The sequence below is a fragment of the Pinus tabuliformis genome, chromosome J, assembly GCF_031772625.1.
Source record: "Pinus tabuliformis cultivar Carrire ecotype Pingquan chromosome J, CPIR1, whole genome shotgun sequence".
In the NCBI taxonomy this organism is placed as follows: domain Eukaryota; kingdom Viridiplantae; phylum Streptophyta; class Pinopsida; order Pinales; family Pinaceae; genus Pinus; species Pinus tabuliformis.
The window spans coordinates 532,008,690-532,025,313 of NC_142295.1; the positions used below are offsets into that span (position 1 = coordinate 532,008,690).

The following is a 16,624-nucleotide window of genomic DNA, read 5'->3' on the forward strand; positions in this document are numbered from 1 at the left end:
ATAGTGTCCTTCTGAGAACCGTAGGCCTCAGAGGATTTCCCACTAGACTAGAGTCAAAGACTACCCTCCCAAGTGAAGTGAGGAAACAAGAATATTGTCAAGATTGGTTAATCATGCAGATCACCCCTTGATTCATATTAGTATGTTCGAAACATTAAGTGAAGGCACATGATTACAAAATGTTTAAAGTGCCTACAAATGGATGACTTACCTTCTTTCAAGAAGGAATGTTGCATGGGAGAGAAAAATATGACTGAAGTGAGAGGTGGAGGATCCTGACATCATGTCATCTATTGATCAATAGGGCTACTAGTTGGTTGGTTGCCTAAGGAGAAGAAATTTTTTCTCTTAGGGGTTGTTCACTTTTTGGTGGGTAATAGGTCCCTCAAAGATTGAGATATGATACCATGTTAATTTCTCTAACTTTAACAACCTAGCAGATTCCTTGCTATAAAATTTAATTATTACATAGATCTACTGAATAAAGGGAATTGTTACTACCCAAATTGTACATAAGTGATAAAAGCTCCAATCCACAAGCATAATTTGATGGGCACCTCCCAGAAAGATCACCCATTGTCAAGTAATCACAAGGTGATGTCGATGGTAACCTTAGCAAAATAGATATTTTGGATTTTAAGGGTTTTTTGTAAGAAAAGAAAAAAGGGTTTTTTTTGTAAGAAAAGAGAAAAGGTTCATGAGAGGATATGAAGATTAGTGCTGATAGCTTTAGGGCATGGAGTCAAGGTGAATTGATTGGCAAGATGAGATTGTGAAGAATGCCCTCTTAAGGTCGGTCACCCTACTTATATGGATTAAGGCAAGAGGCTAGAACCCGATAGTTTAAATTAACCCCTTGGCTAATCAAAGAATACCATGAAGTCATGACCCTAATAGGAAGGGCTTCTCCATGGCAAACAATGTTCCAACCACAAAAATCAACAATTACACAAAATAAGATTACGTACCCTCAAGAGGAGCGCTAAGTGTATCTTGAAAGAGAACAATAATACCTTGCTTGAATTAAGAGAAAAGTGTGAGTGCAACTCTAGAATTCCTCTTCCAAGTGACAAACTCGCCCTTCATGGATCAATTTTGTAGACTTATGGTAGTCATGAGCATTCACAATGATGCCTCTAATGATTACAAAAAAATGACCAAGAAAGAAACGTTTCAAGAGCCAAAAACATTCACCACATAGAAAGAACCCCTAACTCCAAAATTTCTCCGAAAAAAGATTACAGTGCAGGAGCCCTAGACTGTTGTATTATAGTTTGTTAATATAACAAAGTTGGGCAGTTAAATTGTAAAAATTTGTCTATATATGTGCACGTGTTGATTTATTGCTATTTATTGTTCGATGTGCAAAGTAGTTTGTTGTGAAATAGTCAAGGAAGGGGTCCAGGAGCAATGAAAGAGGGCTCTAACAATTTGCTATCAAACCCTCACCAGAACACCAGAACACAGAAGCTTCTTCGACAGTATTTGTCTTTTCTAGAATTGCATTTTTGGGACAACTATGTATATAAGGGCAGTGACATAGGATCTCCACATTGGCAAGTCATTTTGACTTTAAAGTATTGTACTCTCCCTCTGCTGAACATTTGATATTGATAATAAGAAGAATTGATCAAGGGTTTTCCCCATCTTGGGGTTTTTCCCTGGCTTGAGCCATATTATTGTGTCCTCTTGTCTTGTCTTCTGCATTTGTTGTATATGTTCTTTCTTTAGTTACTGTCAATATGATAATGATTCTTGTGTTTGCTAATGGATTAATGAATGGGCTAATATGGAATATTGAAGTAGCTGACCTAAGGAAAGAACATGTTAACTCAAAATTAACACGGAATAAGCTCTTCAACCATATATACAAACTTCACATTTTTTTCAGAATTTTAGGGTTGAGGGGATTGCAATGTTTCCATTGGATTTTGTCATGTATGAAGGTATCAAACTAGCATTTACTCAAGAGCACCAATCCCTCTATGTACCTTGATGTTAGTGGCATTGATTGTTGAGCTCCTCTATCATCACCCTATTAAAAATGTACCCATCATTCAAACAAAATCTTGAATTGAAATGCTAAGCATTTTTTATCTTATTTTAATGCTTAGAGGGTGATATTGATGACAAAGATCCCATTATAGGCAAAGATTTTGATGATATGTAGGTATTTGTTGTAGCATGATTTTTTAAGATGCTAGAGGCCATTTAGGTCTTGTTTTTTGATTGATTTTTGGCTCAAAGATGGATTCAATAAATGATAACTTACACTTATTTATGTATAAATTGTTTGGATTCAATGGATACACATGAATATATGTGGTTTTCATTAAAATTTGAATATTTTGTGTGTTTTTGGTTGACTTTTTTTTATTGGTTCTGGTCCAGTTCTGACCGGTTCCCGGTTTGGGGGGCTACCTGATGACTGGTCCGGTTCTGATAACATTCGTTTTAAATTTAAATACCATCCTTATTTAAGCATGGGTGATGTTCCATGAACTAATTTGATTATTTAATCATAGTATTCAAAACCATAACCGGTGACCGGATCAGTCCACCTATCAAATCGGGTTTCAAACCAGAACCGGTCAATTGGGACTTGTCAGATTTCAATGAACCAATCTTTAAAAAAATACATGAAATAATTAAATTTTATTGAAAAAACTATTTTAAGCTTTTAATCCTTGATTCCAAACCAATAGAGACAAAATATGCAAAGTTTGATCATCTATATACCATATAAAGGTGACTATATCAAAATGGCACTGATTGCAATACATATCAGCAAAAAAATACACAACCAATGAGGCTCTAAATGGCCTTTAGAGTCCAAAAAGAAGCTACAAGCTATGGGGCCATTGGCCTACTACAAGTCTACATATCAGTGATCAACATAATCACTGCTCATCATGATCAAACTCATCACCACTACTAGACATGCGGTCATCAACATGAACTATATAAACATCATTTGGCTCAAAGTCTAAGGACTCAAATTCCTTTGCAACCTTAGTAGTAGTAGTAGCGACAACAAAACCAGACATCAAAACTACAAATAATTGACCAACATGATCACTCAAAACTCATCATTGATTCAACACTATTAGAAATCGGACCATCAACAAGAGCTACATAAACATCATCTAGCTCAAAGTCTTCAGACTTGGATTGATCAACCTTGTAATATGGTAGAAATTGAAAAAGTTTAACATGCCTAACCAATGATTTTGGTTTGAGTGAAGGGTTCATCTCCTCAACCTTATGATATGGCTGAAAAAGCTTAGCATGCCTCACCAATTATTTTCCTTCTAGTGAAGGGTTCATTTTTGTTAAAGCCATGGTAGAGGAGTTCAACAAACAATACCACCAACATCACCAAAGGTCAGCAATCAATGCCACCAACATCAAGGTACTTAAAGGACTTCATGCTCTTGATCAAATGCGAATCTCATACCCTCACGCATGATAGAATCAAATTAAAACATTGCAATCCCCCAAATCCTGAAAACTATTAAGTCTTCTGAATTTTGAGTCAGAATTAAAATTCTAGTTTCTCCATATGAAATCCAATGAGGTCGAGACCAGTCTCAAACATCTCGAGTCATTTCATGGTAATGTTAAAAATTTAAGTAAAAGGATGAAATGTCACTTTATCCTTTTACTTTAATTGCCAACATTGCTAGGGTTGAGATGTGTGAGGAAAATGAGAGGGGAGGCATGTTTTTAAAGGCTTGGAGAGACTATTTTTGGAGGGAAACAGAGCCTAGTTTCCCTCAAAACCGCTTCAAAAAGCACAAAATTGCCTTCTGTGGGGTCTGCGGCCGACTTGACAATAAACTTGCTGGTTTATGGGAAAACCAGTCGGTTCCGTCATAAACCAGCTGGTTTATGGCCTGTTAGGCCCAGAAACCCTAGCCCACAAGGTTCAAAACTGATTTTTCTACCGGTTGGATGGCTCAGTCTAATGAACCAGCTGGTTTGACTGGTTTATGGTTCGAACTGGATGGTTTTGAATAGTATGCATTTAATACAATTTAAGGCTGAATATGCTGCTGTCTACTCTTATAAGTTTTCTGTAATGATAAATATATTTATACTTTTGCTTCCTAACTTCGATACAAACCATTTCTCCTCTTAAAATACATATACCTTGGATATTGTGTTTCATTTTGATATTTTGTTTTTTAAAAGGTTCATTTTGATATCTTATTTTTTTTTTAAAGTTCTTTTTGATATCTTGTTTTATAGTTAGTTGTTGTGTTAACTCATACAGTAGGTTGAGTTTTAGAATGATACAGACTGAGGTTCAACTAAGTTTTGGGCTTATGGAGGTGCTGAAGACTCAGTTTTTGTACATAACATTATATGTAGCATTAAAAGGATTTTGGTTCACGATCGTGTCAAACACAGTACTTGTTAATAGTTAGATCAATTTCATTTCATCTGAAAAGAAGACAATCCAATAATGACTATGGCTTTTAGTTTAGTCTTATTTATATTTCTTGTCCTTCCATGGAAAAAGCATTGGCAGCAGCAGATGAAATGAGTAACATTAATTTGATATTAAGGAGAAGGCAACATTATTTTAGACTTCTAGAAATGTTTTGATCTGTATTAATTTTTTTTTTCTTTTTGGTTGGAAAAAGCACTGGCAGTACTTGAGGAAAGAAGTAAGACTGATTTAAGATTGATAAGAGGGCAACAAGAGGCTGTGGCATGGTACAATAGAGCGCTTGGCTTTCGTATTGAATCTGGACAAGGTAAGTGACTCAGGACTAATTCCGAGAAGGATCTTTATGTGTTTCAGTATTATATATATATATATATTTTAGTAAGTATCAAATTTAAAACGTGTTGAATCTAACGTGGACCTTTAGTTTATTTGAATGTAGGCATCAAATTCATTTTTGTCAATATTGACTTAGCGTGCCCGGATCGTGAATTTTCATTTACTATACGTCACAGCAGGAGGAATGACCACTATACTTGTATGTTGATGCTAACCACTCCGAGTTACTTATGCATGAACTACTCTTTTAGAAACAAAGATAAAGGTTGATCACCATTGCAGATGATTTTTTGACTTTTCTCTGACGAGTCTTATGACTTATGATCTGAATACTAATGAACTGTAATGATACTGATTGCTTTTTTATGCTGGCAGTATTAGACTGTGATCCATACTTGGAAAGCAGCAGAGAGCTACTTGATGAGTTAAATCAGACCAATGATCTGTTCAAGTTTGTAAGGGTTATGCGGGAAATGTTCCAAACACTTTCTTTGAAAGGTATGGTTCTCTAGTTACTTTTTGGCAGTACATTTTTCATAGAAAATGCATATTTGTATTGAAAAAATCGTTGATTTTCCTTGGCAAAGTTGCATACTTGCTGCTTTATAGCTGTTGTGTAGATGTATGTATGTCTTTTATTTTTGTATTTTTGAGTATGTCTGTGAATTCTGTTGTTTGTTTAATTTTCTGGCTTGCTCACTTTGCAATTTAAATAGAAAAAATTTCCTCTGGATTCAACAAGATAAGCGTTAATTGCAGGAAAAGTAATGAATTATTTTAGTGTATGTTAGATGTGAGCATCCTGATAAGAGTGCAAAGCTAAGGTGATAAATTGGGTAAATGAGATTTTACCAAAGGCACTAAAATCATGGGTGTAGAAGAGGTTATGTTGTGAGTTAAGTGTGTGTGGCAAATTTCCAAACATCTAGAATTCGAGAATTAAAATGCGACTTTTCAAAATGAAGATGGTGAATTAAAAATTGTTTCCTTGGGTCTTGTCCTTCCCATCCATTGGTTTCCCATTATATTTTAGTGTCCTCCAATCTGGTATTGCTGTCGACCTTTTCCCTTTGAAAGATTGGTCCTCTCAACTTGTCATAAGTAGTGGCCTTACATCTCGGGCCAACAAAAACAATGATATCGAACATTGCTTGGTAGAATAAATTGTTCTTGGCAATGCTAAATGGTATTTATTGGGTCCTTGTGGAAGGTTCTGACTACCCTAGCGGCAGTTTCAAGTTTTATGCTACTTTTTCTTCCTCATTCTTTTCATCAATAACCCAATGAGCATGTCACATGATTTTGGGTTGATTTGCTACAAATATCAACTTCATCTCCTAGGATTCTTGCAAGGTGGTATTCAAGTGACTAATGTGTTCAAACATGTCCTTTTCACATAGCTTATGCTATCACTTGAAATTGGAAGTAATCAACTGAAACATATGGGCAAAGTGCTCATGTGTCGTCACACATTGCCTCTCAATTCAGACAAGTGCTTGCAAACCTCAAAGGGGCATCCCTTGTGATCTGAAGGCAAAAAGTCTTCAATTGTATTATGCAAAAGACATCAAGTCCACAATGTGCACTTGCTGAAACATCAGAAACTATTCATATTTCTGCCTTAAACACTTGAGAATAAGAAGTAAACTTTAGATTTATGAATTATAATGTAAAATCTATGTTTTCCCTTCATAAATGAACTCCAACAAAATAGTTGTAGGCCTGTCAGTGAAATACTCAAAATCTCTGAAATAATTTTTTCTTTGTGATTGGTGATCAAATCCAAAGGGCATAGCACCAAATAAATAAAAGAGAGTTGATTGGGAAGGCAGTATACCCTGGCGCCATTAAACTCAGAATGCTATCGATATACTTATAAAATTCAATGAACAATTGTGAAATTGGTTGCGAGGAGAGTGATCATCTTTATTACTGATGCTGAGAATACATGATTTATTACAATAAATTAAATGACAAATCTCAAGGGGACATAAAGTCATTGCACAAGATCTCTGTCCCACACTGAAGGATAGATACAATTGTGTAATTGACAATAGGAGGCACTGATACCAAGTTTCAATCAAAGTGTACACTTTGGCATGGAAGGAAGAAGAATGTAAAACACAGAAGCGGAATAGTGAAAAGAACTCAAGAATAACCAATCCCTTGTCCCATCGAATTTCCCATCTTGTATAGAATGACAATGGAAGTATATAAATGAATTTTCCAAGACTATCTCATACCCATAGAAACCTTAAAAGCATGCTAGATTAGTGCATAAGGGAGCACCTAGCTTCAGGTGGTCTGATCCTCACCCAGTGACTCTTATAGCAGCATAAAATCCTAAAAAGTATGCTCTAGCGCTGATCCATAATGCACTATAGAGATGAAAATACACAAGAGAGAAACTCTTGATATTTTCCTTGTAGTCTAAAGAAGAAATTGTTTTAATATTAGAAATACTTAATTTTCAAATGATTGTCGAGCGTGCATTGTTGAAGAAAAAAGTACCAAGGAGGCATTTCCTAGTGCATTTGCCTTTTTTTTGGCCTAGGAAAACACTTTATAACACCTTTTTAGCATGTGACTTTATGAGTTATATTAAAGTCATGTTATAAAGTCACCTTATGTGGTACTTTATGTACTAGGTACTTTTTAATGTTAAAGTCATTTTATAAATTTAAGTTGACTTATGTGGAAAAAAAGTACAGGGTACAAATATAAAGTTATAAAGTGACTAGGAGTCATTAATGAGGGGGATGACATGAAAAGGGGATCAAGTGATGGAATGATCTCCATCATTGATCTAGAGGGCTGAGATCTAGTCTCAGCCCTTGATTAAAAGGGTTAGGGTTCACCTATCTAATGAGAGCTAAGAAGGGAGGAAAAAGGTAGAGAGCTTATTGTATTCTTCATGAGCATTTTGGAGAAGAAGAGCAAGGAGGAAGAGGAGACTTTCAAGCAGAGATTGCAGGTTTGCTGTGAGAGAGCAATGGCTGCTAGAAGGAAAATATGCTACAGCTGTGAGAGAAATCACCCCAGGGCAGAGTTTCTAGGAAGCCCAGGTCTGCATTTCAAGGAGGTTCAGGTCTGCGAAGTCTGGAAATTTCAACTGAGTTTGACAGTGAGAAAACAGGCGGAAATGCTAGGAGATGCAGTCAGTTTGTGACTGGAAACTCAAGGCTGCAAGTGTGCTTCCAGTGGGACCATATCAGAGGTATTTAATGCTGTGCAGTGGCTAGATTTACAAGGAACTAGCAGAGATACACAACACTGAAATTAAGGGCAGAAATTTCAGTCTAGTGGCCCAAATTTCAAGGGAGATAAGTACCTCAGTTTTTGTATTTCATACTGTCCATATTTCCCTGAGAATTGAAGCAAATAAAATATTCCTTATCACTAGTTTTCCCCTTGTGGGTTTTTCCAGTGTCAAGTTTGACCAAAAACAAGCGTGTCTAAATTTCTGTGAATGCTTGTCTTTATTTTCTATCTGCTGAAAAATGAAAAGTGTAGAAGTAGCCTGAAGTGTTTCTTTTAAATTTGCAAATAGTTGTTTATCAACATTTATATGTGGGGCCCTGGGCATTAAACTACATGCAAAATAACTGAAACTGGGATGGGCTGCAGATCTCTAAATTTCTACATGCATTTCTTCACAACTCAAGAGATAGGGTACCCTCATCAAGAGGGGTTGTGGGCTCACATAGTAAACCCATGAATATAATAAAATAGTTTTGAATAGGTCAGCTTTAAGGCAAACACTAAACAACTAATACACATTAATAATGAGCTTGACCATGGTTGTTTACAAAAGAGTGTGTTTATGAATACCCAAATTGATACAAGGTTGACAAGGCTGAAATACAAAAGAGAGTGGGTTTATGTATACCTAACTCAATTACATTTTCAAAAGCTTGAATGCAGTTGAAAAAAATATGAAATATAGTTTGAGAGTTGGCTTATGGATACCCAACTCAAATATAGTCTCAAAATGGGTTTATGAATATGCAATTGGGATACTCCTGATTGAGCTTGAATACAATTGAGAGGGTGTGTATGCACTAGTCAGTAGGTGTATGAGTAGCCAGTGTGAATTTAGGTTGGCCTTGGCCAAGATACACAACCAAGTTGGGTGTTATGGATACCTAGTGCAAAATAGGGTTCGCCCTATTTACAACATCCATGTTACTATGAGCAAGTGGGCCCTGGATGTAGAAGTTTCCAGCCCTAGGTGACTGCTGTCCTCGTGATCTCAATTAAACAAATAAATTGCTCAATTCAGTTAATGCAGAAATTAATTTCAGAATATAGCATCAATCACACAATAATTGGAAAAGTAAATTGTCGAAGCATAAAATAGTCTCACAATACATAGGTAATTTCTCCTTCAAAATTATATTTTCATTCATCGTTCAAATATTACAAGGAAACCTTCACACTCTGCCACACTAATAGTTGCATGGATAATCAAAATCAGATCTACACAAAAAGCAAGAAGAACCAGCTCACATGGAAGATTGTATGACCTATTGTACTGCTCCACATGATGGTTCAGCTCTATTGTATGGCTTTATACAACTGTATAGATCTACCATACACCTTTGTATGATTTACTGTACGGATCCATACGGTTGTACCGATCTGCTGTGTGGATGGGTGTTGTACGGCCTGGTTTCCTTTGCTTTTGGCTCCTCTCTTGCTCTTCAGCTTTTCTCAACTAGTTGTTGTTCCTGTTTGACAAAAACTCTATCCAAACTCTCTATCTTGACTTGTCTTTATACTTTTAGCTGATGCCTTAATCTACCAAAACTCTAATGTCTTGGTGAGATGTACGATTGAGATTCATGCTAGTCTGAGACTTGAGTGATTAATGCATTATATACACTTTATTAGGGTCAACAATTAAATATAAAACTTTTCCATTTTCCCTAAAATGAATTACAAAATAGAGTTATGCTTCCAAATATCTCAAACCACTTCTATCTTTTCCACACTAAACTTGTGCGAAAGTTCCTATTCATGTTGTATTTCTCAGCATTGGGGTGAAGGCATTCACATCACAATAGAATTTCACTCCATAATGCTAAACATGGACCATATAGTGAAGATATAACCGTCGCCAAATGGCATATCTCCAACATCTTGATGTTGATTGCTTGGATGGGCGCTTCTGCATAGGTTAGGTGTCAAGCATGCAGAGGATGTCCAAAAGTTTCTTTAGGTACTTGCTTATGTTGAGTAAGTGACTTTTATGATTTATTTCCTAAGTTTATCTTAGGAAAAGAACATTAATTAATTAATGTTGGCAATTAAGCTAATGAAAAATGAATTTAATTCTTTTTAGTGAATTAGATCTAATGTCTATCGTTGATCTAAGTGGGCTAGGATTTAATCCTAGCCATCGATTGCTTTGGAGATTGAGGGTTAGGGATTTGGCTTAATGAAAAATGTAAAAGAAGTCTATGAGAGAGGAGGAATATACATCCATTCTTGGGAGAGTGATTTTCTCAAGCGATTGAGAGACTCAAGACTGAAGAGAGGTGAAAAGTGTGCAACTACAAGATTCATATGGGCATAGGTTTGCAGATTGAGTGCACAAGAGGAGGGTCAAGACTCATCTGTGGATAGGCTGAGGGTGTGTTGCGTGGAGGAGGTTGAAATTGTTGAGGCCAAGTTCTAGCAGGCAAGCCAAGAGTTTTGGGAGGTCGAGAGGGTTGACACTAGAGTTGGGAGGAGGCCAACTTGCTATAGGGGCATCGAAATTGTGAAGGACAACCAACACAGGTGCAAGTCGAATTTTTGAGGGGGCCAAATTTGTAGGCTCTAATGCTGTATTTTCTATGTATTCTCTGTGGGTCGATTTTCTTTTTAAAAGAGGCCCTAATTTCCCTGAATAATAGAAAAGTGAAGGAGAATTTATTCGGTGAATTTTTACTGTATTTTGTGACTGATTTACTAGTAATTTTTTTGTTGTAAATTATTTAAGTTAAATAGCAATGTCTTTTTTATTTAACAATTAAAAAAATATTGCTGGGGTGAATTTAATTTATGGGTATAAAATAAATTGCTGAGAATAATAAATCGGATGTGATATTGAAAAATTAACATTTTATGAGAGCACCAAAACTTAGATAGAGATGATTGATTTGTCACAGGGGTTTACAACGATAAAGAATTTTCCAGCAATTATATTTTTTTAGGGTTTGAGTATTTGATTTGGAAGTTGTGAGAATGACTACAGTAGGGTTGAGGTTTGAAGATTGGTTGGAGGGTGCCTCCAACTACAATCCTTGGAAGGAGAAGGTAGCATTGATGTTGATGGAGAATGGGATCTAAGAGTTTGCAGATCAAGAATTCACCCCTCCTATCAATGTTGCAAAACTGGCCACCCATAACCAAAGGGATTTGAAATCCAAAGGATCATTCTGGATGGGGTGAAGGATGATGTGATCCCTCATTTTTTTTCAAAAAAAATTAGCTAGGAAAATGTGGGAAGCTCTAACTAAATTGTGCCAGAGTGACAATCACAACAAAAAAATTGTGTTGAGGTAAAAGCTCAAGAGCAGCAAGATGTCTAGGGCAAATACCATAACATCTTATCTCAATAGGATCACACAAGTTGGTGATGAGTTGGTTGCAATTGTGGAGGCTGTGTTAGATGAGGTGCTTGTAGGGGTGACCTTGAATGGCTTCACAAAGCCATGGGATCCCTTCAATAAGGGTATTGTGGCACGAGAGAAGCTTCTATATTGGGAGAGGTCGTGGGATGACTTCATCCAAGAGGAGATTCCAGAGGAGTCTATACATGGTGGCCAACAAAAAGGGGATGATGAGAGCCTTGTCCTTGCTAGTTAGACAAGGAAGGGGAAGGGAAAACCCAAGAAGAATGTGAGTGGGGAAACTGCGTCATAGGATGGGAAGAACGAGACAAACAAAATTAAGTGCTTTGCATGTCACAAGCTTGGCCATTATGCAGGTCAATTTTGTGAAAATTCCACAACAAGAATCCCTACTGTAGCACACTGCTGTTACTTCTCCTACTTGTTAATCCATACAAGTTATCTACTGTGTTCTACGGTAAATATCGAAGTAAATACTACTGTAGCCTTCACTCTGGATGCCTTTAGGAAAACTTAGTGAGATTACCTCACTTCACTCGACAAATCCCTCTGATCCGACAGCTGAACTGACTATCCTTGGCTACAACTGCGATGCCCCTTCGCAGTAACTGCGTGGAGCTCTCTGAGGCTCCGCGTCAGCTCTGCGCTGGGTCTCCTTGCCTTCTGGAGCTTTGACGTCAATCCTCCCAGTTGATCCGGCAACTCCTCGGCAAATTTCAGACTTTTGCTGGAAGGCAGCTCTGCCTCTGAGCTGGCCCTTCTGGCTCTACGTCAAGCACTATGTGGGCCCTCTTGGCCCAACGTCAGTCCTTCCTGGGTTTGCGCTGCCTCCATTGGTGCTTCTCTGCCTCTCTGCTGAGTATTCGGGGTTTCGGAGAAGATCCTCCAACCCAACTATCCTTGCCCCTCATCTGCAAGAAATCTTCTCAATCGAATTCCCTCCTGAGAGCTTCTCACTTCAGAAATTCGATCTTTTGATCTCTCGATGTATTTTCCAAATGACCCTTAAGCCCCTTCTTATATCTTCATGTTGGACAACCAACGACCTAGATTAACTCCTAACCAAAGGCTCAGATCGTTTTGACTTGATCTCCTTCTTTTTTTACAAGTTACACCCACAACTAGATTAATACCCATTAATATTTTTTTTTCTTAAGTTTAGACTAAGGAATTCCATTTAAAATATTAATTATTTTAATAAAATCATCTTTGGGTGGAATTTCCCAAAGCAGTTTCTGGGTTCTTCGGAATACATGTGCCCAAGCCTCCTTGCAAAATTTGAGGCCTAGAGCACATCCGATGCTACCCCAAATCAACGAATTTCTGAACAAGAAGTGCAAGGGGAAGTCAAAGATTGTAGCTTGAACAGATTCATAGATCAATGAGTTTACCGCTAGGTTTGAGGAGTTCTCATTGGTGTCTTGTCTTTTTGGCACCATAGCCACAGGTGTATGGTCCTCAACAATGGTGCTTGTCATCATATGATGGAGTTTTGCACTAGTATTTCAGAGGGAGACAAAGCTACATGTGGAGCTTGGCAATAATGCCATGTGTAGTAGAGGTAGTTGGAACTATTAGAGTCAAGAGAGCTTTTGGAGTTGACAGAGGTACTATATGTTCTAGGGGTGGCTAAGAAACTTCTAGTAGTCTCAGGCTCTCAATCATGGAGGATAAGGGGTATGACGTTTACTTCCAAGATGGATATGTACTTGTCAGGTTGACAGCTTCCAATTTGAGCACAAGACATGTGATTGGGAGCAAAGAAGGGAACTTATACATATTGAAGTGTTAACTTGTACGTGCTATAGTTCATGACAATGATTGTTTGTGCGAGTTATGGCAAGGGAGGATGGGTCACTTGCAACACACAACCTTAACTATATTGAGGGAGATTGCCACTAGTCTTTTAGAGTTCAATGTAGAGCAGCAGGGTGTGTGCAGGGGTTGTGCACTTGGCAAGTATGCGAAGATGACCTCTCCTAGTAGTGACAACAGGTCTAAGGGCATATTGGATCTAGCGCATTTAGATGTGTGGTCCTATGTTAGTTTCATATTTGAGTGGTTAAAGTTATTGTGTGACCTTGATAGATGACTTCTCCAGGAAGATGTGGATCTACTTCATGAAGACCAAGTATGAGGTCTTTAGTCAATTTCAAGAGTTTAAAGCTGTGGAGAACTAGACATGGAGGAAGGTTAGAGTTTTGAGGTTTGACAATGGGGAGAACTAGTCATTGGAATAACTCCAATGATTTCAAGAATTCTTGCAAGGAGGCAGGAATAAAAAAGCTTTGACGATGCCTTACAACCCACAACAAAATGGGGTTTGCAGAGAGGAAGAATAAGGCCATTATTGGAGTTGCCAAAGTTATGATACATGATCAGGATCTGTCCATGTTTCTTTTGGCAAAAGCTTTGCAACAAGGCAATGCACAATCAAAACAAGAGTCCTCTCAAGGTCTCGAAGGGCAAGATTCTCGAGGAAGCATTCACAAGGGTGAGATTGTAGGTTGGGCATTTTTTGTATCTTAGGGTGTTTGATACATATCCATGTACCTTCAAAGAAGAGGATGGCGTTGGAGCCTTCAACACACTCATCTTTGTTGGTTACAATGAAACTTCAAAAGAATTTAGGGTCTAAATTCTACCGTATTGGAATATTGTGGTGAGCGGGATTAGGTTCAAGGAGAGCCAAGCCTTTAGGATGTCACATGAACCCTTTTTAGCAATAGTAGAAGATAGGGAGTGAGAGGCTTTGAAGTTAAGGAGAGACCAATGACCCCAACAATAGGGACTTACTCTTTAGATTAGAACGGGGAGTGGAGGCTCCTCCTACTTTCGTTAGGAGGAGGTCGAGATGGCTTGAGCAAACATTGAGAGATGCTTAAGAGCTTTTGGTGGATCCTTAGAGTACTTTCAAGGAGAGCAGACCATTGAGATAGTTTCCTAGTTATATATCGCTTGTGAGTGACATCATTGATTTTAAGCCCAATAGTTATGATGAGGCAGTGGGCCAGCAAGTTTGGAGGGATACTTTTTGGAAGAGTATGCTTCCATCATGAAGAATGATGTGTGGGATATTGTGATGAGGCCAAAGGGGAAATTAGTGGTTAATTTGAAGAGGGTCTATAAGATTAAGCATGCTACAAATGGTAATATTGAGAAGCATAAGGCTAGGTTCGTGGTGAGAGGGTTCTCCCAGAAGGAGTGAGTGGACTATGAGGAGGCACAATTCTCTAGCTAATAGCACCATGAAAGAAAAGACTCCCTTTAAGTTCAATCTTCTATTACAGTAATTGATCACAAAAGGCTAGCAACAATCAAAAGTTCCAACTTATGTGCCCGCGTTTGTCTGCAATAGAATGGATGGAAGAAGGCAATAGTCTCATCTTATGTATAGGTCGATACCCATTTGCGGAAAAGCTGAGACTCATCTGCTGAAGTTGCTATTAAAGCCCCAAAATTATAAGAGTACCAACCTCTTTTGGAAATCTACAATACGCTTAAGCAAATCTTACTAATTCTCAAAATGCCAACTATAAATATTTGACAATTTTTTTGAGGATTTATATGGTTTCTAAGAAAATTGGCATTTTTAAAGTAAAAGAATTTTATCCTATAGAAATTTGGGCAAATAATTTTTAGAAAAAAGGGAAATTAATGAATTATTTTTGGATAAGAACGGAAAATTAGCCAAATGGTGACTTTAGCCATAAAATTTTCCTTGTTCAAAGCAATGGTTGAAAATAACTAAAATGAATCAGTGGGTAAACCCTCAAGTTGGGAGCTTAACCATTTGCACAATAGTTCCAAAAGGCACATAAAATACGCTTAAATAGTCTCAAATGAGGCACAATTCTCTAGCTAATAGCACCATGAAAAAAAAGACTCCCCTTAAGTTCAATCTTCTATTGCAATAATTGATCACAAAAGGCTAGCAACAATCAAAAGTTCCAACTTATGCACCCGCATTTGTCTGCAATAGAATGGATGGAAGAAGGCAATAGTCTCCCATATGAGTACAAGAATTGCTTTGCGAAAGATCAATGAGGGCACACTAGTCAAGTTAAATATAGAGAAGAGATCTACCAAAAATAATCTTCTCAATTTGGTTACTAGTTAGGGTTTGAAATAGAAACCAAGAGCATTGGAATATGTGATGAATCTTCTCTAAGGTAAGAGAGGATACTTTTATTAATGTTCAATAAATGACCACAAAAGTAGGTTACTGAGATTGAAGGATACATCCAGTACGAGTACAATGTGGGAGTGTAAACACAACTCTTAGAAAATGCCAAAGCTAAATCTAGGATAAATGATGTAAAGAATAAATGCAACAATAGACAAACTCATAAACATTTATATAATTGGATGAAAAGTCTTTTTGATGTAGAAGACTAAGTGAATAAGTCCAGGGTTGGAGGTCGATGATGTCAAGAATGCTCGAGTTTGATAGTTGACGACGAGGGGGGTGACAATGGTGGTGGCTCACTATCAAAGTCCTCTGGATCCAATGAGCAACCTGACTCCATGATCTTGGGGGGCATGCAGGATCGAGGGATCCTCCTAACATCCGAGGCCAAAGCAAAAAAGGTTTGGATAAGTCTCTGGTTGCTTCATTGGGGTTGGGGAGGGGCCTGTTGGTTTTGGGGTGGGCGGGGAGGTGCACCCTATTTGGGAACTGTTTGGAACTAATCCCTTTGACGCCCTAGGTGTGAGTGAACTGATGTGTTGTTTGACACCTTCATAACAGTCCCAAGGATATTGGTTTGCCTCCCAAGGGGTGGGGGAATGAGGTGAGACTTGATGTCTCACTACTCTGCTATCTGAAATACTCTGGATCTTGGCTCGCTACTTGCTGCTTTGATCATGAATCAACCTAAAAATATGATGTGATTGTTCGAATCATCCCCAAGTGAGGTGGGGTATGTAGGATTTGAGATATGTGTCTGAAAATCTCCTTGATGACAAGGGCTAGGCATCTTTGGTCAAGATAGCAGACGAAGGTAGAGAGGGATCCTCTTGAATCTTTATAGAGGCAGTGATAGCACCCCCTGATCTTGTAGTATACGGGGCACCTAAAGATGAGGTGTTGCTCTGTCTCTTGCTCTTAAAGGTGACATACCTAGAAGATCCTATCAAATCGTAGCAGATCCTGTAAAATCGTGGTATATGGTGGTTAGTCTCCACTCCGAGTCGATGAGAACCAACCCAA

At 37.8% G+C, this 16,624-nt stretch overlaps 1 protein-coding gene across 2 annotated transcripts in view; it reads left to right on the top strand.

Moving 5' to 3' along the window:
- Positions 1-16,624, top strand: part of LOC149228108 (kinetochore protein SPC25 homolog) — a 39,912-nt gene that overhangs the window by 17,837 nt on the left and 5,451 nt on the right. Inside the window, exons 4-6 of one of the 2 annotated variants that reach the window (XM_089378048.1) lie at positions 4,650-4,763; positions 4,881-4,991; positions 5,168-5,290. In XM_089378048.1, the coding sequence (XP_089234174.1) occupies positions 4,650-4,763; positions 4,881-4,991; positions 5,168-5,290 (348 nt within the window). The remainder of the gene's footprint in view (positions 1-4,649; positions 4,764-4,880; positions 4,992-5,167; positions 5,291-16,624) is intronic. The other variant, XM_089378049.1, reaches the window with a different exon arrangement.